The 24428-nt window shown below is 49.3% G+C and overlaps 1 protein-coding gene across 9 annotated transcripts in view; it reads left to right on the top strand.

Moving 5' to 3' along the window:
- The window catches only part of Ulk4 (unc-51 like kinase 4), a 380871-nt gene that overhangs the window by 10630 nt on the left and 345813 nt on the right, over positions 1-24428 (top strand). For 8 of the 9 annotated variants that reach the window (XM_023700796.1, XM_023700795.1, XM_023700792.1 and 5 more), the window contains exons 7-16: positions 1677-1752; positions 4871-4963; positions 5949-6070; positions 6189-6258; positions 8027-8123; positions 12877-12981; positions 16179-16239; positions 18181-18362; positions 19526-19572; positions 22853-22931. In XM_023700796.1, coding sequence (XP_023556564.1) covers positions 1677-1752; positions 4871-4963; positions 5949-6070; positions 6189-6258; positions 8027-8123; positions 12877-12981; positions 16179-16239; positions 18181-18362; positions 19526-19572; positions 22853-22931 — 932 coding nt within the window. The remainder of the gene's footprint in view (positions 1-1676; positions 1753-4870; positions 4964-5948; positions 6071-6188; positions 6259-8026; positions 8124-12876; positions 12982-16178; positions 16240-18180; positions 18363-19525; positions 19573-22852; positions 22932-24428) is intronic. The other variant, XM_023700793.1, reaches the window with a different exon arrangement.

Raw genomic sequence — 24428 nt, 5'->3', positions numbered from 1 at the left:
CTGGTACCAGAAAAGAAGAATTAGTTTGTGCTTCTGTATCACCAGAAGCCTGGTTTAGAGGTTTAAATAAGTAAGTAAATCTATCTATCTATCTATCTATCTATCTATCTATCTATCTATCTATCTTATGTTTATTAACTTGCTGTTCATACCACTTGCTGTTATTCCCATGTGGTGTTTCATAGGAACAAATGAGGCCTTTTTCTGGGCATCTTGATGAATCAGAATGCTACCCTGACATCTTTTAAAAACCTTTTAAATTAGATATAGTTGTCCTATTTTAATCATATAAATTGTGGTTAACATAACAATCTGCCATTAACAATAATTTTTTTTTCTTTTTTTTTCATTAACAATTTTAAGGAAAGAAAAGAAAAACAAATGACATGAATGTAGGTTAACATTTTTCTATATATTATTGGGAAATTAAGATCCTTTACTGAAAACATAATTCTACAAAAATATGTTCTTGCTGTATTTAAAAGAAGAAATTTTTAGAAGTAATGGATGGAAGAGACATGCAGACTCTTCAGTGTTTTTAGAATTACCCATGGTGAAGCAAAACTCCATATGTTGAAATTCTGTTTTTGTTTTGTTTATTTATTTAATACAGGACCACTATGCATAGTGGTCCTCCTGTCTCAGCCTCCCCAGTGCTGGGATTACAGGTGTGCGCCACCATGCCCAGTTTTGTGGCTGGCACAGCATGTGGTACTGGGGATTGAACCTGGGTCTTTATGCTTGCCAGCCAGGTGATTAGACTGCCCAGCTATCTCCCAGCCCAGAAGTTCTGTTTCTTAAAAACTGAATTTTTGCTTTATGGTGCTATGTTATTTCCCACCGCAAGTGAAACTGTTTTATGTAGGGAGGAGAAATTAGAAAATGCAGACGATGAGGCCTGGGGGCTGTCTGCCCTCATATTTGGAGACCTTTTTGTCCTCCACCTCGGCTGCAGTGCCCCTGGTGCCTTCTGTGTCCCTCGGCCCACTCATCGTCCTCGCTGCTGTCTTAGGCCCTGGTCCTTGTGGTCTCTTCCCTGTAGCCTGGTGAGCTGGCCGTTGTACTTACCCATCTGACTTGAAATGATAAAGAACCCTGAGGTGGATGGAATCAGCAGCTTTGTAAAGTTGCAGTGGTTCTTATTTTCCTGTTAAAGATCTTCAGAGTAAAAGCGAGATTACAGGCAACCTCATGGTGAGGTGGTATGAAAGCAGAGCTGGCTGGGCTTGGCGGTACGCTGCTGTGATCGCAGCGCTCTGGTGGTGGAGGCACTCGTGCCTGGCCTGGCCAGCTGAGCCGGACCCTGTCTCGAAGCAGAGAAGGAAGCAGAGGGCCTGGGCGAGGGCCCTGTGTTCACTTCCCTGGACTACAAAGGAAGGGGGAAGTTGGCCAAGTTGGGGTTCCTCAGAGAGTGAGGCTGAGCTAAGTGGTGCAGACGAGGGGTGGCCGGCCAGGGCCGCGCAGCCAGGAGGTGTCAAGCTTCCTTTTCCTGAGCAATCTGGGGGTGTCCTGCGTCTGGCGCCGTGTGCCTCAGCTGAGCCAAGCTGCTGCTGCTGCGCTGGCGTCTTGGCTTGCGGTTCCCGGGCTTCACAGACCGGTACCTTAGTACCAGTGTGTGACGCAACGGTCGGTGGCTCTCACCCCATCTTTCTTCTTGGAAATTAATTCACTTGCAGATCCTTCACGTCCAAAAGCGTCCACAGATCTTGTGCATTTGCTTGATGGCTTGCTTCAGAAAGAGCCTCAGAAAAGGTATGGCTGGGCTGGCTTTGATGCGAGTGAGTATTGGGACCTCATTCCCTTCACGCCCTTCTGAAATAGTGCAGTTGCGGGTGTGTGGGGCTGCCTGACTTATTAGTATGTCATCAGAGTCTGACCTTGGATTACGAATTTATGATTTTTGTAGGCTTTAATCATGAGGCTTTTTATCCTCTCTTGTGGTCAGTGCAGCCTGCCCTGGGGTCGGGGCTGGCGCGGCCTCTGGTGCCGGGGATTGAACCCTGGTCCCTGCACTTGCCTGAGTCTTGCCTAAGCAGGCGTTTTCGACCTCTGAGCGATCTCACCAGCCCTCATGAGGCTTTTTAAATTTTCTCGTTATGCTTGTGAACTGCTGGTGGAGAGCTGGGGGTGCAGCTCCTTGGCAGAGGATGGTCCGGGTTCCTCAAAACATGTCACCTGGCCGGTTGATATGTCAATCTCATGTGTATTTCAGACTGGTTGTTTTAGGCCATTGAGTTAGGAGTGATACCATTGAGATAGTAGACAGAACAGTATCTTAATGTGATTTATTTTTATGACGGTCCCATAACAATGGAGGTGCAGAATGATAGGCTTGCTAGGAAGGTTGTGTGTGGCAGGAAGGCCAGGAGTGCTGGGGTTTCCCTGGCCTGGTCTACAGCCTTGTCCCGTCCTGGTTCTGCTCCTGGAAGGGTGGTGACGAGCAGGGTTTAGATAGCTCTGTAGGAGTCCCCCACTGAGGGCGTGACATGGAGAATAAATTCAGGGTACAGAACACCCCACTCACATTTATTGCACACATGAGAGTACTGTGCAGGGAGACGCTGCCTCTGCAGCTGTCAGGCGGGCTGTTCTTTGCTTACGTTGCATGAGGTTGTGTTAGTGTTTATTTATTTATTGTTTTATGTATTTGTTATAGGGTCTCACTACGTAGCTCAGACTCGTGGTGATCCTCCTGTTTTCGGTCTCCCCGGTGCTGGGATTACAGGTGTTCACCACCATGCCCTGTCTTGGTGGCTCAGCCTGCCTGGGGACAGGGCCGGTACAGCATGTGGTGCTGGGGATCGAGCCCCAGTCCCTGTACTTGCCTAAGCAGGAGCTTATTCTGCTGAGGCCCATAGCATTAGTGTTACCTGGAGTGACCTCAGGCGGGTCGGGTGTAAATACAGGTGCACTTTATGCTCAGCACCCTGTCACGAAAATATTGGTGAAAATTGCGTGTGTGCTAAATGGTCTGGCTGTTCCCTGCTGCCTCTTCCCAGACTATGCAGTGTGACAGCCAGGTGCATGGCGTGTGCGGTGTGTTGGGTGTTGCAGGGATTATAGCGATGACGGCGAGAATGAGAAGATGCGTGTAGTAGTATACAAACGTGCCACTTCAAGCCCGGAGCGGTGGTGCACTCCTGTCATCCCAGCACCATGGCAGCTGAGGCAGGAGGATCCCAAGATCAAGCCCAGCCTGAGCAACTTAGCAGTTTTGCAAGATTCTGTCTCAAAATAAAAAAGGGCTGGAGATGTGGCTTAGTGCGAGGACTTGAGCCCAGTGTCCCGAGCCGTAAGAACAAACAAACAGGAACCTCAGTGTGTCATTTCATGTAAGCCACGAGCATCTGTGGGGTTTGGTTCTGTTCCCTGAGGGTGTGGACAGAGACTGATTAGCGCAGTGCAGCCTTGTGCCTGTGTCCTTGTATTGTGTGACTTTTGGATTGTAGGAGATTCTTCCATAACCAACTATTTTGTCTCATGGAACATTAGGGCTGTTTTCTCATAGTAATAAATATATCTGCTTAGTTGTTTTAAATGGCTACAGAATGTGCATGCAACAGTCTAATAGAAAGGATCTCACAGTGTTTCTGGATTTGCAGTTGTGTATATCTGCTATGTGAATACCCTTTCACGTGTTCTTTCTTTGGGGTTCACTTAGGCCGTGATCTTCAATTCACGTAAATTGCTCAAAGTAGGATTGCAGATCCAAGGCCCAGAGTGCAGAAGGGTTGGATGTGTGGCCAGGATATAAATAGATACCATTTGCAGCACTCTGGGGACGCGAGCTGCTCCGTACTGCACACCCATCCCTGCCCGCTCCCCTACAGCAGGCTTGCGGAGCCTTTCCAGTATTTGCCATTCTGATGGCTGGAAGATACCTTTTGTTACTGGCCATTTCTATTTCTCTTTTGGTGGATTCTTTTTCTTCTTGTTTTTGTGGTATGGGGAATTGAACTGGGGTCATCACATGGAGCTACATCCTAAGCCCTTTTTCTTGTGAGGAGGGTCCTGCTGAGCCTCAGCCTCCCAGGGGGCGGATTGAGGCGCGCACCGCCACAGCTGGTTTCCTTCAGTGAATTGTGAGAGCCTGTGTGACAGGGATGTCATGTGGCTGCATGTTATTTTTCTTTAATATTTGTGTGTTACTTTTGATCAGTAATTTTTTTTCAATACAGGTACTTTAAGTAGTCAAACACATTCTCTTGCATGTCAGGTGGGCTTTTCTCACCCACTGAGTGTGCCTGAGGCCACACGTTAGTAGTGAGACTTGCGTCTCAGAAAGTGAGTTGTAGTTAGGTTCAGTGAGTCGTGCCAGCGGGAGTGAGGCAGCCAGGCGGTGCCATTCTGACGCCTCAGGGTGAGGGTGGCAGAGCAGTCGAGAAGCTGGGACTCCGGTGGGTTTCTGAATGAGGCTCTGAGTGAAGTCTCCAGACTGAAACGTGTCACGTAGCCAGGTGACTGCCACAGTCTTGCCTCTCCTGGGACACACAGAATGTCAGAGTGATCAGTTGGTAATGTGAGACATTTTAATACAGGATTTCAAGTTGTTTATGGGTGGCCCCCAAGAACTGGTTGGAACCCTGAAAAGTTCTCTTCTTGTCAGACTCAGTGTACCGAGAGCCCCAAACTCCTAGTTCTTAGTTTTGCTCTGTGCCATCCAAGGCTTCTGCATTGTTTCTTCTGCTTTTGCTGAGTGTGATCTGTTGCAAGCTGAGCAGAGAATACAGCGGGGAGCGCTTTCAGAGGTCCCTTGGGATGGAGATGTTCTGAATCGCCATCGCATGCTCTTTGTTACCCGAGCGCGTCCTGGGAGTTCTCTGGCTGAAGCGGGGCAAGACAAGGGTGCTAATGCTCTGCTTTCCTGAAGGTTCACTTGGAGCGGCGTGCGGCAGCACCCTTTCTGGAAGGGCGCCTTCGTGAGGGAAGCCACGGAGTCGAGTGTGGAGGAGTTGCCCGCCAGGTGTGCAAGCTGTCTCGTGCCTGGTGTCGTCCTTGCACGCCTATCTTCTCTTCCAGTAATGCAGCATCACTGGCCTGAATTTCTGTGCTTGTGAAGCGGTAACCTAGTGTTGGTTTAACTGCAGTTCACAAGCTCTTGTTGGTTTCGCCATCCTTTGAGCAGCTGTCCTTTCAGCCAGCGGTCTGCTCGGCTTTTTCACGGTTACCTGTGACCTGCCTCCCAGGGCAGAACCTGTGGCTCCTGTGCAGGGCAGGGCCTTGTGGCTTGCACTGGCTCAGGAGCGTCTGTGTAGAAATGGTACCAGCCAGTGTGTGGTACCTGCCGCTGACTGTGTTGTAAGGGAACCATCACGGGGCTGTCTGCCCGGCTCCACTGTGGGAGAGCTCGGGGTCCTGATGGCGCATCCTGTCCAGAGAGGTTCAGCTGCAGTAGGAAGTCATCTCAGCCCAGCACCCTGAGCAAGGCAGACGTGGTAGGATGGGGACAGCCATGGGGCTTTGCCTCATGTTCTGGGTCACAGCTTTCTGGTCAGAGAACAAGCACCCCCTGTTGACATTTAGGGCACAGCCCTTAGTGCTGCCATGCCCAGGGGCTGCCTTGGGGTTACCTGGGACCGGCCTGTCCTCTGGCCTCTGCCCCTCTGGAGCCTTTCCCATCCCTCTGTCAGAAAGCAGAGACTTTGTGGGCTTCTCTGGCCTGCAGGCCTTGTGTTGCCAAGAGGCAGGGCCAGGTACGGTGTGGGCCATGCAGGGAGCTCCTGGGCCAGAGCCAGAGCCTGAGCTGGAGCCGGGCCTCCTTGACTCAGCTTCCCCCAAGGGCAGCCTTCTTGGGGATGGCCCTGTGTGTCAGAAGTGCTCAGCGTTGGTACCATGAGTAATACTGCTTTTGGGTGCCGTGTGTGTTTAGCTGCCTTTTGAGCTGTTGTTGACCGACAGTTTGCCAGAGCTCCAGGGTGAGTCTGCCTGTGCTGCTCTCTCCTGTGCAGCAGCAGAAGCACCAAGGAAGGTTCCGGGCCCCAGGACCCCAAGGAGCCAGCCCAGCATCCTCTGGGTGGCCGCAGCACGGGGCACAGGGCAGCTCCAAGACCCAGCCCCACGCTCAAGCTTGGTGAGTGGCTCTCGCCAGGCCTGACCTGGGAGTGCTTTCCTCGGGAACCCGCCTCCTGTGTGGGCTCTGCTCTGGACTGTGATGTGCTGCGTGGCTAAGACTTTGCTTTCCCCTTCAGAGCACCCGGCTGAGTTGCGGCCCAGGAGCGCCTCTGGGGGGCAGCCGAACGAGTCCCTGTTTCTCCTCAGGTGCGTATGGTCTGGCCCAGGATGGGTTAGGGAAGCAAGAAGGAGAAGTGAACGCCTCATAAACCACCTGCTGCCCTGGGCTGCCCGTTACCAGAGGCGGCGGCCAGGACGGTGATAGACTGAGCACACCCCTTCCTTCCCAGGTCGCAGCTGAGTGTGGCCAGTGGGCTCTGGATTCTGCCTTGTGGTGAACAAGTCACTTCCCCTACTTGAAAGGGGCAGATCCTTTTCATTTTGTGTTTTAACTTCAAATACAAACAAACTGAAAACTTCAGGAGCCCAGCCTCTCTGTTCGGCTTATGGCTGGAAGGGGCCGCGCCGTGTCCGCTCCTCACTGCCTGCAGGGCAAGTGGTCAGCCGGAGCTGTGTCCCCAAAGCCCCTGTTTTTCAGTAAAATACTTTTTCATGTGAGGCCTAACCAGTGGTTACAATCATGAAAAGAATGAAACAAATGATGATGGTATGTCAAATGTATGTAAATGTATGAAAAATGTAATGCATAAGCCCTGAATATAGTTTTCAAAAATCCCTTGGCTTGGATTGTATCTCGGGGGGAGAGCCCTTGTCTAGCACACACGAGGTTGGCTCCTCAGCACTGCAAAAGAGAAACAACCTTATGTAGAAATTTTATTTTATGAAATGAAGATTATGATGTTAAACTAACATTTCCTGGTCTGTTTTCTCCATATTTAAATTAGAAGTATATGTTCAATTTTAGCCATTTAAAACTGACATTTTAAGCCAGGCATGGTGGCACATGCCATATGTAATCTCAGCACTCGGGAGGCTGAGGCAGAGGATCATTGCAAGTTTGAGACCAGTCTGGGCTGCAAAGTGAGCTCAAGTCCAGCCTGAGCTGTGTAGCGAGACCCTGTCTCAAAAACAAGCAAACAAACAAAAACCAAAAAAAGAAACAGAAATTGACGTTCTAAGACTCTGATATTCCCACTATGTAGATAGTGATGTCATTATATGCTGCGCAGATGCCTGTTGAATGAGTGAGTGAACAGGTAAGTGAAAGAAAGGTGAAAACACTAACCTTAGGGAATATAGAGGAATAATTAGAAAGGCTCCTAATTGCCTAATGAGGAGGATTTTCTTCTTTAGTGATACAGGGACTTGAGCCACATCCCCAGCCCTTTTTTGGTTTCAGTTAGGGGCTTGCTAAGTTGCCCAGGCTGGGCTTGAACTTGTGATTTCTTTTTTGCCTCCGCCACTCAGAGGGCTGAGGTTATAGATGTGTACCACCACACCTCACTGGGAGGAGTTTTAGCATATGAAAACTCAAGAGACCAAGGACTAGTGTAGAGGTCTACAGAGGATAGCAGATGTGTATGCACGTAGGAGGAATTATTAAAGATGGATGCAGATTACAGTTGTCTACAGTAGGCATGAAGGTAATTTCCCATTTCATATGTATCTTGAAATGAAATTGTGAGTGTTCCATCTTTTGTATTTTATGTTTTATTACATTGATTTTGCCGACACCAGGGGACATTTAAAAATAATAAAATCAATGTATTAAGATTTCTAGTCAAGAAAATACATGTCATAGAAGACTGAATAAGAGAAATAATAAACTAGGGAGCTGTTTCAAAGCAGTTCCAAAGATCATCGTGTTGTGTAAGCACAGATCAGAGCTGCCACCCCTGTGTGGTGAGGGAGGGCATCGTATTCCACCGTGTTTCGCAGTATGTGTTTTCTCAGAAACTGGCGCACGCAGGCAGAAGCTTCTGAAATCTGGATAACGTCATATGCTTACTTCCAGTTCCCGTCCGACACCAAGGACCAGCACTGCCATGGGGCTGAGCCCCAGACAGGAGAGGACACAGACTTCACCACAGAAAGCCTCGCCCTGGGCCAAGGTGGGCAGCGGCGGAGTGGAGACTGCCCCAGATAGTTGCAAGTTGATCTATGAACCGTGCTCACGATTTCAAGGTTTATGCAAAGGCATCTTCCCTGATCATCACTGGATTCCAGGAAGGACCGCAGACCTGCGATCCCATGTAGCTGCTTCAGTGTTGTTTCTTTGGTAGCAGCTTCCTTCAGATGTAATTGACCTGAGCTACAGCTCACCCATGTAAAGCATGCGATCAGGGGACACAGGACTGTTCACCCAGGCGGTGGAGGGCGCCTTCGGCCCATAGAGCCCTGCACCCGTGGCCGTCGCCCCATCGCCCTGATGCTCCCACCCTTGTCCTGAGCAACCTTCAGTCTACCTGTCTGTCCTGGATGGTTGAGATAAGTGGACCCTCCCACGTTGTGGCATGCAGCATCAGTTGTGCGTTCTTGTTTACTCCCCAGTAATTGTGCTCTCCATCTTTGCATTCATTCATCAGCCAGCAGACTTTGGTGTGCCTGCCATTTGGCTGCGCTTAAATACTGCTGTGAACATCTGTGTGCGTGTGTGTGAGCTCTGCTTGTGCTTCTCTTGTGTGTGCAGAGGAGTGCCCTTGCTGCGTCCGGTCCTGCGGACTTGCGGCTTCTTGAGGAGCTGCAGACCGCTTCAGCGAAGCTGCTCCATTTTGCGTTCTTCCCAGTGGTGTGTCCAGGGTTCTGAATTTTATATCCTCACCAGTGTGGGTTGTCTCTAACATCTCCTGGCTTCAGCAGGAGGCGCCACAGGTGTGGGTCAGGGGTGGGGCTCTTGCTCGTGTGTGCAAGGCCTGGGTTCCATCCCTAGCACCACACGTGCCCACAGAGTTGTGGTAAAATGTGTACAGTGGCATCTTGGTTCACAAACTTACTTTGTTCCACGATTCTGGAAAAGGTGGCCATGGTTGTGTTTGTGCATGAGTGGTAGCGCCCAGTGCACCGTTCACAAACAAAAGCAAAATTTTGTCAAACGTTTCTGTTTGTGATTGCAACTTCACCATACAAGTGTTGGCGAACCGAGTTCCACTGTACCACGTAAAACTTCCTGTGTAGCTGTTTTTAGCGCATAGTCCAGTGCATTGCTGTGGAACCACCCCACCCCAAGAAGGGAGATTTTCAAAAATTTTTTTAATATATTAGTACAGGGTCTACAGGGTCTCACTACAAAGATCGGACTCATGTGGATCCTCCTGCTTTCAGCCTCCCAAATGCTGGGATTACAGGTCCGCGCCACCACGCCCAGTCTCAGTTGCAGTCTCAACACGCCCCAGGTGCGGGGCCAGATTGGCCCGCGCCTGGGATCAAACCCTGGCTGCTGCACTCTGCCTAAGCAGGCGCTGCAGTCCGCTGAGCTGTGTGGCTGGCCCCAGGTCCCTTACGCTTCCTCATGAATCTGAGGATCAACTTAGCGTTTCCTGCCCAGAACCTGGCTGGGGAAAGTGCCGTTGTGTTGTATCCGTAGACCAGTGTGGGCCAGTGTTGCCACCCTAACAATATTAAGCTCTCTCATGAGCATTGGATGTCTCTATTTAGCTTTTTTCCATTTCTGTCAGTCATAGTTTTAAATGCAAAAATATTTTCAATTCTTTTTCCAGGTTATTTTTATTGCACTTACTATTTGATAAATACAATAGTTTTTGGCCATTACAGTTTTTAAATGTAATGTGGATGTTTATTTGGGCCATTTGAACTTTCTACGTGAAAATGTAGTGTAAATGGGTTATAATACAAATTTCTCTGCTAATGAAGTTTTGGTTTTCGCAAAATAGAAAATCAGTAAAAAACACATTCTGAAATCCAGTAGATGTTGAAGTCGTTCTAGCAGATGGCTGTTGTAAAGCAGAGTAAGTAGAAATTTCACTGAAAATGCTCCACCAGTAATTAAGTGCTAGGAGGCACTCTGTTGTATAACCTTTAAATGATACTTACATTGAGTTAAAAATTACTTGAAACATAACCGTTTGTCGTTGCTGAGACAGGAATACCCAAACCTAAAGTTAAAGGAGGACAGGTTATTTAGCTCACAGTCTGTAGAGATTTCCTTCTGTAATCGCTGGCGCCAAGGCAGGGTGGTGTGGCAGACGGGCATCGCAGAGGGGAGATGCAGCTGGTGGGTGGAAGGTGGGGGCAGTGGGCAGCAGAGCAGAGGCCAGCCCGCAGTGGCTGCAGCCCTCTTTCTGTCCCTTAGGGCAGGCAGCACGCATGCCTGGGCTGGGCCTTGCCGTTGTCCCCACCAGAGCTCGGCCAGCTTAATCAGTGGACTGGTGTCGTAGCCACGCACTGCTGACCCCAGCGTCGCATGCTTTGGGGCCGGCCACCTCTGCAGAGCCGCTTTGGGAGGACCTCTGGCCCCAAGCCACGACAGTCCAAGGCAGAGGCGGATTCTGTTTTGATGTTTGCACTTCTGGTTTGATGCCTAGTGTTTCTTTTCCAACAGAGGCACAGCTCTCAATTTGTTTTCATGATTTTGATCTCATTATGCTTTTCGATCCCATAGCTTGGCTCAGGTCTGGCACCCTTTACCTACGGTGGGCGCACAGAAAGCAGACCTGTGCAGCGCTCGTATTCTTCAGCATTATCGCTGCTCATCTTCTGCTACTGCACACGGGATATTAAATTGTGATCATTTCTTATTTGTGAGTTTGTTTGGTTTGCTATAGGAAATGTCTACATAGAAATTTTCCAAGTGGCACCCTTACTCATTCTTACACTATTTGTAATAATAATTTTTCAGTTGATTAATTTTTGTTTTCTAAGTTGTGTCACCCGAATGTGAAGATAACTGGACCTCCCCTCTTTCTGATGGTGCTCTCATCACTCTCCGGGTTGGTCTCGCCCCTTCTGAGCTGACGGCAGGGGTGCTCCCCACAGCTCCGCTAGCTGCTGCTTCCTCCTCCTGCCCATGCCCACAGGACTGGACCCCGCTGGCCTGCTGCCCGCTGCTGCACAGCTCCAGCGGTCCGTTGTTGGCAGAAGCCAGCATGACTTTTTAAAAGAACTTCATGAATCACACCTGGCCTGTCTTGAGCAGTGCGTGGCATTGTTTCCAGTGCTGTGCACTTGCTCTTCAAATCTGTCTGTCTGTCTGTCTCTTTCTCTCTTCCTCCCTCTCTCTCCCTCCTTTCTCTTTGGTACCAGGGATTGAACCGAGGGCCTTGTGCTTGCCAGGCAGGCACTTAAGCAACTGCACTATCTCCTCAGCCCACTCTTCAAATCTTGAAGGGTGGTGTTTGCTTTTAATTTTTATTATGGTGAAGAAAACAGGCTTTACATTTCTTAAGGTTGCATAAGCAATTAGTGGCCTTATCGGTCTGCTGGTCTTTCTGTCTTGAAAATTCATATTCTTTTATTTTTTACTTTATTATTATTATTATTATTATTATTTTTTTTTTTTTTGATACAGGGTCTTGTTATACAGCTTGGATGCATAATGATCCTCTTGTCTCAGCCTCTCCAGCGCTGGGATTGCAAGCATGTGTCACCACACCTGGTTTTGGTAGCTAGCATGGCACACCCAGGGCTCCAGGGCCGGTGTGGCATGCGATACCAGGGATCGAACTCAGGACCTTGCCCTTGCCAGGCAGGCTCTTATGCCACTGAGCTACCTCCTCAGCTCCAAGAATCCGTGTTCTTAAACTTAGGTATTAGTATTAATATTGTTTTAGCATTCTTCCCTGTTTGTTCTTTGTGCAGTTTTTATATATTTTCTTGTCTGTGGTGCCAGGGTCTGCCTCAGTTTCCAGTCCCTGTGTTAGCTAACTTTTCTGTTCCATTACCCATGTCTCTTTGATTCTCCTCATTCTTTTCTTCACTGATCTTTCTCTTTTATTAGGTCATTCATTCTTACTTTCTGATGTACAGGTCCTCTTTTTTCCCTAGTGTGAAACACTTAGGGAGTGCTAGGAGGACAAATGCTCAGTGAGCAGCGTGCATGTGCACACACACGTCGTGAAAGGTTGACTGACACGTGCGTCTGGTCAGCCACTGTCCTCACGTGCCGACTCTAGGTTTAATAATCTGCTAGTGTTTATCATTTTGGTAGCTGGTCAGTATTTAAACCCAAACTCTTTTCGTTTGGTGTTTTTTGTTTTTTGGTTTTTTTTGGCAGAACCAGGGATTGAACTCGGCCTTGCGCTTGCCAGGGAAGCGCTTATTCCACTGAGCCGTCTCCCTGGCCCGTTTGGTCTTTTTGAGACAGAGTCTTGCTATACAGTTCATGCTGGCCTTGAACTCTCTTTGTAACCCAGGCTGGTCTTAAACTTGTAAGGATCCTCCTGTCTCAGTTTACCAAGTGCTGGGATTATAGGCCTGTGCCACCACACCTGGCTCAAGCCCAAACAGTTCATGTGGCTTTTATTTCATACTGAATGTTCACTGAGGAGGAGGTCACTGGTGAGTGCTCTGTGGAGGAAAGCCAGAAGCCAGGGCGGTGATGGAGACCCCCTGTGGCTGGATGGCAGCGGAGAGTGGCAGGCACAGGAGGTGTTTCTCAGTCTTGGCCTAGTGCCGAGGGTCCTGACGCGAGCCAAGCAAGTCAGCCACTTTCGCTGAGCCTTCTGTAAAATGGGAACACTGACACAGTGTTTTGGATCTTGCTGAGGACTGCTCGAGGCAGTGGGGTGTTTTCAACAGCAGTGGAAGCACGGGCTGCGAGTGGCCTTTCGCGGAGGTGTCCGCCCCGGGTGTTACTCGTTCTGTCTTTGCAGTCACAGAAGCAAAGTGCAGTGTCTGTTCCTGTTTCAGAGCACCAGTGCGCACCTGAGCCAGGAAGCCCTGGAGTCCCAGATGAGGGCGCTGATCTACACAGAATCAGACCTGGTCGTCACCCCGATCATCGACAACCCAAAGGTGCAGAGGCCGGGGTCTCGGGGCTGTGTCTCAGACCCCATGGAGGGGCCTGGGCCCTTTTTAAAAAAGTCTTTTTTGTACTAATTTGTGATTGCTTTCTCTGAATGGATTCTTGGGTACATGACATTCCTGGGTATCTCTCTTAGCATTGCATTAAGATGATTTATTTTTTTAAATAATGGAGCTAATCCTTTTTATGAATTCAGATGTCTAGCAGAGTAACTGTGTTCTGCTGTATTTGATGGGTAAGTTTCTTAGTCATTTTTTTGTTGCTGAGACCTAATACTTGACCCTTGAAGGAGGAAAGGTCTCCATCAGCTCGTGTTCTGGTCTGTGATGGCTGGCTCTGAAGAAGCAGTGTCGTAGGTCATCTTGGAGGGGGACAGCTGCTCACGTCACGGCACCAGGAAGCACAGCGTGAGGGGAGAAACACCTGCCCAGCTCACAGGCAGGGACCGCCCCGCCTCCTCAGGCCCATTCAGCTGCAGCGCCCTGTGATTCAGTCAGCTTTCAGAAGCCCTGCTGTGACGTCCTGAGGCTCTTGGGGTCATCTGGATACTAACCTTAACGTTCTCCTTGCCTCTCAGAGGGCTCCTGTGCTTACCGTATGCAAAGTGCATTTGGCCCTCTCTGAGAGTTGCCAAAATCCTAGCAGTTCCAGCATTGCTGAAAGATCCGTCGAAGTCTCTTCTGAGACTCAAGGCAAACTCTTGGCTGTGAGTGCCTATAAAATCAAGGAAAGTTAAATGCCCGCTACGTATAATGGCACAGGACGAACATTTCCATTCTCAAAGGGAGAAATATGGGTGTGGAAAGATTGCACCAAAGCAAGACTGAAACCCAGCAGGGAAAACGTTAAATTCTGTGATTCTGTGTTCAGCACAGACAGGGTGTGCAATGTGAACTCCGGACGGCCTGGGCAGCTGCCGTGGTTTCTCTCGGGCTGGTTTGCTCACTGCCTGCTGTTTCTGTCAGCTGGTGCTCCATGTTCCTGCCTTCTCCAGCTTCTTGGGTCTGTCGCACTTTTGCTTTGCTCCCGCAGCTTGCCACGCCACCTGGCCCCTAAGCCTTCTGAAATCTGGCTGCTGGAGGCCTCTCTGACCCCACAACTCTCGCGTTCCTCACGCAGCTTGTCTCGAATCGTGGCTGCAGCGGCCTCTTGAGTTCCTGGATGGCTGAGCGTTGTGAACGGAACCCTGGGAAACATTTCCTAGGTGGTGGTTCCTAGTTTCTCGAGCTCAGGTGTGCTGTGGCTGTCTTCTCAAAGCAGAATCTTTTACTTTGGTGCCTCTTAGCACCAAAAGGTGCTGAAAGGTGTGAAAGGTGTGAAGGGTGGGGTCTTGCTGATTCTTTACCTGCCCTCAAGGCGTCTTTTTCTATTGTTCTGATCCGAAATACTTGGCCTCTTTTTTCTTCCTTTTGTTTTAATTTTTTGAGCCAGGTTCTTACTTTGTAGCCCAGGCTGACCTGGGGATTTTTTTTGCCTCAGCCTCCCAAGTCCAGGAATGTGTCACCACACCCTGCTACTTGGCTTCTTTTTAACGCTAATCTTTTAAGCAAGAGGCTCTCTGATGCTCCACTTTTATAGTCTGTTTCTTTCTAATAAAATTGAAAACTATATAAGTGGTTTATTTTTTCCCATTTCTCAGCATAAATCTGCCTGAGAGCAGTGAGCAGTACCTATGCCACAGCCTGAACACTGGGCTGCCTTGAAATTTTCCCTGGTAGACCAGTTGGTCCACAGCACTTAATCGCAGTCCCTGCAAGATCTCAGGACATGAGCTAAGTGTAAACAAATTTTCTGTGAGTGTATAACTGATAGGTCCTGGCGTCCAGTGCCAGCAGAGCCCTTGTTCCCACCTGAGCTCTCATGCACCTGGCCCTTACCACCTGCATCTCTGTTGCCACTCTGGCCTTCTGAACTTTGATCAGAGTCTCCCATCCAGTTCAGCGTACAGTGTTCTAGGGCTTTCTAGCCCAGCAGCTTCAGACTTTTCCAAACAGGAGTTCCGCAGGCGTCTGAGCCGCGTATTCAGGTGGCGTCGCAGCAGTGGCATCACTCCTTGGTGCTGGAACCTCTTAGTCACTGTGTTGTCAGCCATACCCAACGCCCACAATTGAAAGGAAGACCGGGTTTTTTTGTTTTTTTTTTTTCTCACATCTCAGCCCATGATTGGCTGGCTTCAAAGAAGAGGCAGCATCAGAAGGGCACAGTGGAGGGAAAGGTGGCTAGGTGCTGGCAGCCAGGACTCAGGGAGGGGAAGGAGGCGCTGAGAAGGAGCTGCCCTGCAGCCCACTGCCACCTCTCCCGGCCAGCCCCCGCCTCCTGCCACACACTTAGCCACGGCGCCCTCTAAGTCACTTGGCTCCCAGAGCCCACCCGAGTGCACGAGTCTGGAGACCACGATCGTGAGGCGTTTCGCCTCCTGTGCAGCCGCTGGGCCCTTGGTGTGTGTACCCACCCCTCTCCAGCTCACCTGTTGATGGCATCGCAGCTGTTCACAGAGCTCAGCTGTCGGGAATCGTGCTGCTGCAAACATAACAAACTTGTACAGCAAAGGAAGCGGTCAGCTGAGTGGGACGACGACTCTGAATCGCCAAGAAGTTTAGATAGAGGACTGCTACCTAGATGCGCTGAGGGCGCAATGGAAATTATTTAAAAAATACTACACTGTCTCATATTTGAGTGTTGTGATCTAAAGTAGCACTGTTGAATTCTTTTTTGATGACAGTGTATTGGCTACTTTTCTCTCGCTGCTGAGACGAGATATCTGACACCCAGAATTAAGGAAGCAAGTTTTATTTAGCTCACAGTTCGTAAAGGTTTCAGTCCATACTCAGCGGGCTCAAGGCAGAGCGGCACGTGGCAGAGGGCAGCAGCTCGGGGCAGTGGAAGGCAGTAAAAGCAGCACGAGCGGAAGCGGGGGAGCAGGCGCAGAGAGCAAGGCTCTGTCCCTCGCCGCATGGTGCGCAGGCTCCCCGCCCGGGGCGGGCGGCACTCGCGCCCCTCGGCCAGCATAGAGCACTACCCGCCTAACCTCTAGAAGCCGCCCATGACTGCGTGGGGCCCTGGGGTTACATCCGGACACAAACTGTAATAATAATGCTCTTTTTTGCAATGTGACTCTGCACGTTTTTGGGAACAAATGTCCATCTTGAAAGGTCACTTACAAGTTTATTTTTCTTTTGAACAACAGATAATGAAGCAACCACCCATTAAGTTTGATCCCAAAATACTGCATCTCCCAGCACATTCAGGTAGGCCTGTGAAGGGCTTGTTCTGCGCGTGCCTCCTTGTGCAGATACGAATGCACAGTTTATTTGCAGATGGAAGGTTTGTGTGCGATCTCGGAGCTCCTGTCTCTCGCCCTTGGTGGTGTCCTTGGGGCAGTGGTGTGTAAATCACAAGACCCCAGGCCCTGTGTCCCGTGGGTGAGGAGGTTCCGGGGGCTGGGCAGGAGTCCCCAGTGAGTGGGCAGGGGTCTTCTCCTGTCCTCCTCGGTGCAGCCAGCTGGGTCTGCCAGGGATGGGGTGTGGTGCCTGGGGCAGGCCTGTAGTACGTGGCGGCTGAGTGCCGCCAGGCTGGGCAGTGTGCTTGTGGGCGTGGCATTCGAGCAGAGTTGTCTGCAGCCAGAGCACCCCATGCGCCCCACGCGTCTGGAGAGAATGTTTAAAGGGTGATTGTGAGTCACTGCAGCCATGGGAAGTCTTTCGGGGTGAGCATCAGAACCTTTTGCACATCTTGTGTTGATTTATTTAGCTGGACAAGTTGTATTTTAAGTTGTTAAGGTAGATTTGGGGAAAATGCTGCATTGTGGTTAGAGTAGAATCTTTGATTTAATGTAAATTCATAATAAGGCCTATTCAAATTTAAGTGAATCAACTAATGGATTAGGTAAGTCAACATAATTGCTGATAAAAATACTTAGACCAGAATGAGGCAGAATATTAATAGTATACTCACTGTCAAGGAGTGTTGTTTATGGAAACCTAGAGGCTTGGTATCAAGAAATTATAGTCTTGGGCCGGCCAGGTAGCTCAGCGGACTGAAGCGCTTGCTTAGGCAGAGTGCAGCAGCTGCGGTTCAATCCCCAGTGTGCTGGGCCAGCCCTGCCCCCGGGGCGTGCTGAAATGGCAGTTGAGACTGGGTGTGGTGGCGCATGCCTGTAATCCCGGTGCTTGGCTGGCTGAAAACAGGAGGGTCACTGTGAGTCTGTTCTACGAAGTGAGACCCTGTAGACCCTGTACCAAATACATTAAAAAAAAAAAAAAAAATTTGTAGTCTTTCTTTTTTTCTCTTTTGTCACTTTTAAAAGTTTGTTTTGTTCTTTGGTTCTGGGAATTGAACTCAGGGCCTTGCACGTGCTGGGCAGGCACTGTGCTGCTGAGCTATATCTCTGGCCCATTTTTTCCTTTTGAGTTGTTTAGGGAGTTATTTTTACACAGTTGTGTTTTGCTTTGCATTTAGGTGTGGTATGGGTTGTCGGACAATTCTCCTTTAGCTGTGCGCTTTTGTTTTGTGCAGTTTCCCGTTGAATTAGTTGAGTACACCAGGTACCTAGAGATGAGGAACCCAGAAGAACAGCTAAATGTTACTGTCTTTTAGGGGAGGTTTATTTTTTGTTTTTGGTGCCGAGGACTGGACCCAGGCTTCCAGCTTGCTCGCAAGCATTCTACCGCTGAGCCAAATCCCCATCCCCATCACTGTCTTTGTTTAGAATGATCCACTGGTGCTTAGAATTGAACCCAGGACCTTTGCACTCAACTACGTCCCAGGCCTTCTAATTTTTTTTTATTTTGTCTTTCTTGAGACAGGGTTTGGCTATGTGCTTCAGGCTGGCTTGGAACTCACTTAGTAGCCAGGCTGGCCTCAGATTTGCAGTGATCTCCCGGCCTCAGCCTCCTGAGTGCTGGGATTACAGCTGTGCACCACCACACTCAGCTAAAGGTTTTTTACTTAAGCTTGGGTCTCACTAGGTGTCTGAACTGCCCAGGATGGCTCGCAGTTGCAGTCCTCCTGCCTCAGCCTCCAAGAACCCTAGGATTACCGGGTGCACTGCCACTCCGGGCTGTGATTTTGACAGTGTGTTTTCTTTGTCCTCTCTTGACTGCTGAGTAGTGTGCGTTCGACCTCTCCCATGACACTTCAGTGGTCTTCTGCACGACAAACACGCTTTCACTCCTTTCCTCTCTCTGCAGCCGATAAATTATTGCACCTGAAGGACCACGACTGGAGTGAGTTTCTACAGCAGGCGTGCTCGCAGCTCGACTCCACTGAGAGGGGCGCAGCGGCCGCCCGAGCCAAGCTGAACCTCCTCTGCTATTTGTGTGTGGTGGCCACTCACCGGGAGGTCGCCAGCAGGCTCCTGCATTCTCCCCTGGTAGGCGAGGCTGCTCCCAAGTCCTCCTGTGCTTTCCTTTCTGGTTTCTGGAGGTTAAAATGAGGAATAAGTTATTAGATTTAATGACAGTTGTCGCGGTTACTTCTCTCTTGTTGTGGGACAACATACCTGACACTCGGAATTAAGAAATGAAAGGTTTATGGAGCTCACAGTTTGTGGAGGTTTCAGTCCGTAATCAGCCGACTCCGAGGCAGTGCGCATGTGGCAGAGGGCTGCAGTTCACAGTGTCAGAAAACAGCGAAGGGCGGAGCAGCGGCTTTCGGCAGCTAGGGAGCCTTTCTCCCTTCCTCACGCTGCACTCAGGCTGTCTGTCCCAGGGTGGGTATAGCACTCACACCGTAATCCATAATCCCAGTATAGGATTGTGAATTAGTCACCACTCTAGAAGCAACCCGATGACTGCACGAGGCTTTCAGGGGACAGCTAGACACAAACCGTAACAACAGTGCAAAATGATTTCTCAGCCATAGGTTTATATTGTCCTTGATTTAATGCATCGGTCTAAGAGCAGTTGGGTAGAATGGAGATTCCAAGTTTTTCTTTGGTAATACTTCATCTTATGTTAGTTTATTAATTAGTGTAGCATAGTTTTCAGTCTGAAATTTCGACCTCTGCATACTCTAGTGAGCTGCCCATGCAGAGTAGGGGATCCTGGACCTGGCCCACCTGGCAGGTGACTCCAAGGTTCCTGGGGTGACGCTGACGGCAGATGTCCCGTCTTCCAGACTCCTGTGTGCTGTCCCCCCGGAACGTCGTTGGGTTGTCTTCGTTCACTGGCAAGCCCTTGGGTTTGGCAGGGCTTTGGAAGTCACTTCAGCGGAGAATCGCAGTGTCTCCCGTGAGGGTGTTCGGCTGGGGCCTGGCGCAGAAGCCCCAGCTCATCCTGCTGCCGACGGCGTGAAGGCCACTTCCGTGGTAGCTGGTGTCTGTTGGATGTGGTGGACGTGTGGGGACTGGAAAGTGGCAGAGTGACTAAATACTTTTGATGTCATCTTCATCTGCCCAGAGCTGCTTGCACCTTTATAAGTTATTTCCTTGTGCACAGTTCACATTTTTGTTGCATAAAGATCTGATTTGTTGTCCTGGAATCGCTTTCTGTGCCATTTAATGAGTTAAATGTACACTTCTACTTTTTATTCTAGTTCCACTTGCTAATCCAGCATTTGCGAATAGCTCCAAACTGGGATATGTAAGTAACATTTATGTTCAAAAGTATTCTTTTTTTTTCTTTCTTTCTTTCTTTTTTTTTTTTTTTTTGTGGTACTGGGAGTTGAACTCAGGACCCTGCGCTTGCCAGCAAGCATTTATTCACTTGAGCTATCGCCCTGACCCCTCAAAAATATTCTTGATGATTTTGTGAAGCTGCCACAACTGACACACTCATCCACACACAGAATCCTAACTGGTTATTACAAGCCCTTCTGAAGTAAAGATGAGTGCTTCATAGGCAGTTTCTGGAGGCTCCCTGATTGTGCATTTAAAAGGAAGATTGAAAAATAGCCATTATCCTACTATAAACTTGATTCTGGGGTTGTCAAGCTGCTCCTCGGTGCTGCCTTGCCTCCCTGCCGAGGGTTTACTCTGCACTAGTCGCTGTGCTCCGTTTATGCACCTATCCACTATCCTGGTGGTGCCTGGGTGCCCTGGCCTGTGGCTTCCCTAGCGTGGTCTATGATCTCGTGGGGTCCTAATCTGTAGACTCTGGTGGAGGAAGGGTGCTAGCTTTCTTGGAGGCGGCAGCCCTGGGGAGAGTGCGTCATGAGATGAGGCATTGCAAGGCGCTGGGCTCTGGCTGCTAGAGAGACAGGGCCTAATGCTCAAACCTTCCTCTGGGCCTGTGCTTCCCGGGACGTCTGTGTGGGACAAGGAGATGGTGTGGGCTTAGGTTTGAGGCAGACCTGCCCTTTGCTTGTGCTTCTGAGCCTCCGGTGTCTCAGCTGTGAAATGCGATGTAGGGTAAGTGCTAAGTAGATTTTGGTAATTTTAACTGTGAGCGAGATGGATACATGACATGCTCTATACAGAGTCTGGTTTGTAGGTGCTGCATGTTAATACATATATCGGGCTGTAGCCTTGGTATTTATTGTATGTGATTATTGGAAGTATGTGAAGTGGTGGTGAGGAGATCTCGTGAGGTGTGGTGTAGTGTGATAGTGATTATTTTTGCCTTGGTATTGGGAATCAAACTCAGGACCTCGCGCTTGTCAGGCAGGACCTCACTCTGGGTCCCACTGCTTAGTGCTTCTGCCAAGCTCCCAGGGCCAGCAGGAAAGCCTTTTAACAATGGGCCTCTGGGGACATTTAAGAGAGCCAAGTTACAGCAGCAGTAAATACTTTGGGATTTCTGGTGGAGTGCTAAAATGTTCTTTGAAACATTGTGTTAACATCCACTCCCCTGTGCTCCCATAGGGTGGCTGCTGACTGCAGCTGGCTACAGTGCTTATTTAAATGAAATGAAATGAAATGCTTAGTTCCTGACTCGCCCCAGTCCTGTTTTATGCCCTATAGTGTTTCTGATGGGTGCTGTACCAGGCAGTGACTTTAGGGAGCGCTTCACTTACCTGTGGAGTTTGGCCCTTTAGTGCAATTTGGGTGCTGTCGCCCTGGGATGGGGATGATTCTGAGATGCAGTTGGCTGGGTCTTGAGGGACTCTGCTCTGAGGAGGAGCCAGTTTGGTGAGGCTGTCACGTGGGAGGTACAGCAGGAGGGGGGTTTCTGTTATAAGCAGAGGACTGTTGTTGTTCTTTACACAGTTTATAACTTAAAAGCATAAGGTTTTTAAAGTACTCTTGCTCGTGTTCTAACAGAAGTTATTTTGGGCGTGCTTGCAGCAGTGTTTAGGTGATTTGTTTCCACCACCCTATAGTGGTTGAATACACCTGGTAGGCAGTTATTTCATTTTATGGATTGAGGAAGGGTCCAGTGTCCCCCAGGTGTTGTGAGCTTCAGTGTGCAAAGGGAAACGCTCCATGTTTATGTCTTCACTTGTCCAGCGAGTCCAGGTCACAGTGTCCCTGAGGAGACCTGGAGCAGCCAGCACCCTGCCTGGCACGCGTGGAGACGGAGGCATGTGTGACCTGGCCGTGGCTCCCAGGCTGGGCAGTTGCCATGTGCTCAGCTCTGCATCCCTGTGAGAGCTGTCTCAGATTGAGACATGAAGAGCTGCAATCCTAGTGTCCTGTAGACCCAGGCCTGTTGCTGTGGCTCTGGCAGGCGTCCATGGAGTGGGCCAGGTCACCCTACGGAGAGGGAAGGGTCTGGGTCCCCCCCATGCCCTTCAGGGCACCCCCTGTGACCCCACTGCTTCTGCCAACATCATGGCAGGAGTGTAGCCAGGAAGCTGCTCGTCCCCACCCTCTCCTGGGAGCGCTGTGCCTAGCCAAGCCTTCCGTTAATATACACACGTCTTGGGAACATCAAGGGTCCAAGCCAGGCAGATCCAAGAGGTGACTAGCTTTTAAAGTGTTCTTAGTCCAGTATCTTCCCAAAATAATCACTTTTAACACATTCGCGATGGGGCTGTCATTCGCCTGTCTCCTTGCCGGGTGGCTCAAACCGCCGGTGCCTATTGCATGCACGTCCAATGCGCTGTTTCTGCGCCAGCTCATAGGAAAGTCACGCAGGTACCTGAGGTCCACACTGGTGAGAACGCGTTGTATGGCATTCACTGAGAAGTGGGGCCTCGCCCCAAAGCAGCTAGGACTTGCGGGATCTGCGTGTCGGAGAGCCGAGCGGGAGGCTCAGAAGACCTTCTGCACACTGCAGAAGGCGGACCTCGCTTTTCCCGAGCTGGCTGGGAGGTGGGCTTGTGTCCTTCCACGCGTCCTCAGGGGCTCAGTTTAAGAAGCTGAAAAACAGCACGCATGGACTGGGCCAGGGACACGCAGCCCTCTGAGCAGTGCTGTGGTTCACACCAGCTCATCACTTCTTCATTAAAAATCTCATTGGAATTAATTTTCCACATTAAATACTCACTCAAATCACACTGAAGAGTTGCTTAATTTATCAACTTTTCTGCAGGATACCAAAGGGAACATGTTATAAACTAGTGTTTATTTAAAAAGCAGCGTTTGTGAGGTGTGTTATTGAAGCCATTCCGTTCTGCAGTGAGACGTTCCCTGGTATTGCTGCTCCGGTGTTAGGTACCCACTGTGCTCACGGAAGCAGATACCGCGGAGCCCTTCAGGCTCACGCCTCTGTCCGCAGGGAAGGACGGGTTCATTACCACTGCTCTGCTCCCTGCGTGAGGCCTTGTCGCAGTTCTGTTTTCCATGTTGCTGTTGAACAGCAGCTGCTGCTGTGTCAGCGCCACGCACTCACCGCCACCCTGTCGGTGCTTCCCCATGAGTGGGAGCCCGTCGTGGCCCTGGCTGTGCACTCGGCTGGCCTGCGCTTCGCAGGTACATCTCCCGTGTGCGTGTGTGTGCCGTGCATGCGCCCCGCCTCAGCCTGTGTCCTCTCCCTACAGCCGAGCCAAGGTGGCGCGGGTGATCGGACTGCTGGCCTCCCACTCGAGCGAACTCCAGGAAAACACGCCTGTGGTTGAGGTAAGTTCTCATCACTTCCTCGTTGTGAGTGCTGCAGAGACCGGCTTTGATTTCGTAATTCGGAACACAGAGCTTTCACGGCTCTCGTGAGAGTTCTCTTCGTAGCCTCATGGCCCTGGGGCCTAGTGATTGCCCGGCTGAGGCTTCACCAGTGTGGCTCAGCGGTGTGCCAGGCCGCTGTGGGCACACCTCACCCTGAGGTAGTGTGCCATCCTCCCCAGCTGTGCACCACCCAGTATTTATGGTCAGGTGTGCACCAAAAATGTTGGCTAGCATTAGTCATTTCTTTCTCTCTCTCTCTTTCTTTCTTTCTTTCTTTCTTTCTTTCTTTCTTTCTTTCTTTCTTTCTTTCTTTCTTTTTAAAGAATAGAATGAAGGCACTTTCTTTTATTTATTTTTTAATGTATTTAGTACGGGATCTGCAGGGTCTTACCACACAGATCGATTGGACTTGCGGTGATCCTCCTGCTTTCAGCCTCCCAAGTGCTGGGATCACAGGTGTGTGCCACCACACAGTTTCAGTCACAGTGTGTGTCAGCGCGCCCTGGGGGCAGAGCCAGCACGTCGTCACACCAGGGATTGAGCCGTGGTCCCTGCATCTGCCTAAGCAGGTGCTTTAATCCACTGAGCTACCTGGCCAGCCCACATTAGTCATTTCTTTGAAGCACTGACACAGGAAGCTTTTTTTTTTTTTTTTCAGTATCTTTTATTTTTATTCATTTTAATGAGAAAATAAAATAGCAATGAAACCATTTCAAAACAGGTTAGTAGGAGAGTTACAATAATTAAAACATTGCATATTGTTGTCTTTGTAGTAGTTATTCAGAGGACAAGATGGAGACATGATATCTTGTCTAAACACTATTAGTACAAATCTTTTTTCTCATTGAACTAAGAGAAAGTAGCTATATATCTATCCTAACTATCTTATATATACACATGTATATTTTCTTTTTCACTACAACAGTCCTTTATTTATAGCCCCTTTTTTGTTTTGTTCTGTCAGAGATGGGGGCTCCATTGCTGTTAGAGAAGCTGTATTTAGAGAAGTCTTTAAAGGATCTTTTCATACTTGATACCAGCCCAAATACTGTAGGTACTTGAATTCAGCAAAACAACCCAATGTAGTCCAGTAGTCCATAATAGTAATGAGTTAGCAGCACAACTGGCAATTGTCTGAAGTTGTTGATTTGAGCCTTTTACAGCTCAGCATCCAGCAGAAAAGTGTAACCACGAGGTATAAAAAGTAAAGCCATATTAACAAAGTATTATTGTTATTATTTCTTTTTGTTACTTTCAATTTTCTTTTTTTTCATAATTTTATTGAGAAACAAATAGCAATGAGATAGTTTCAAACCAAATTGGTAGGACAGTTTCCATAATTAACACATTGCATACGTTCTTCCTAGTGGTTAATTGCTGTACAAGATGCGGACATGATATCCTATTTACAAACACCATTAGAACAAATCCCTCTATTCATTAAGAGAATGTAAC

This window comes from Octodon degus, unplaced genomic scaffold, assembly GCF_000260255.1.
Source record: "Octodon degus isolate 3935 unplaced genomic scaffold, OctDeg1.0 scaffold00126, whole genome shotgun sequence".
Taxonomy (NCBI): Eukaryota; Metazoa; Chordata; class Mammalia; order Rodentia; family Octodontidae; genus Octodon; species Octodon degus.
This window is presented reverse-complemented; position numbering and strand designations above follow the sequence as displayed.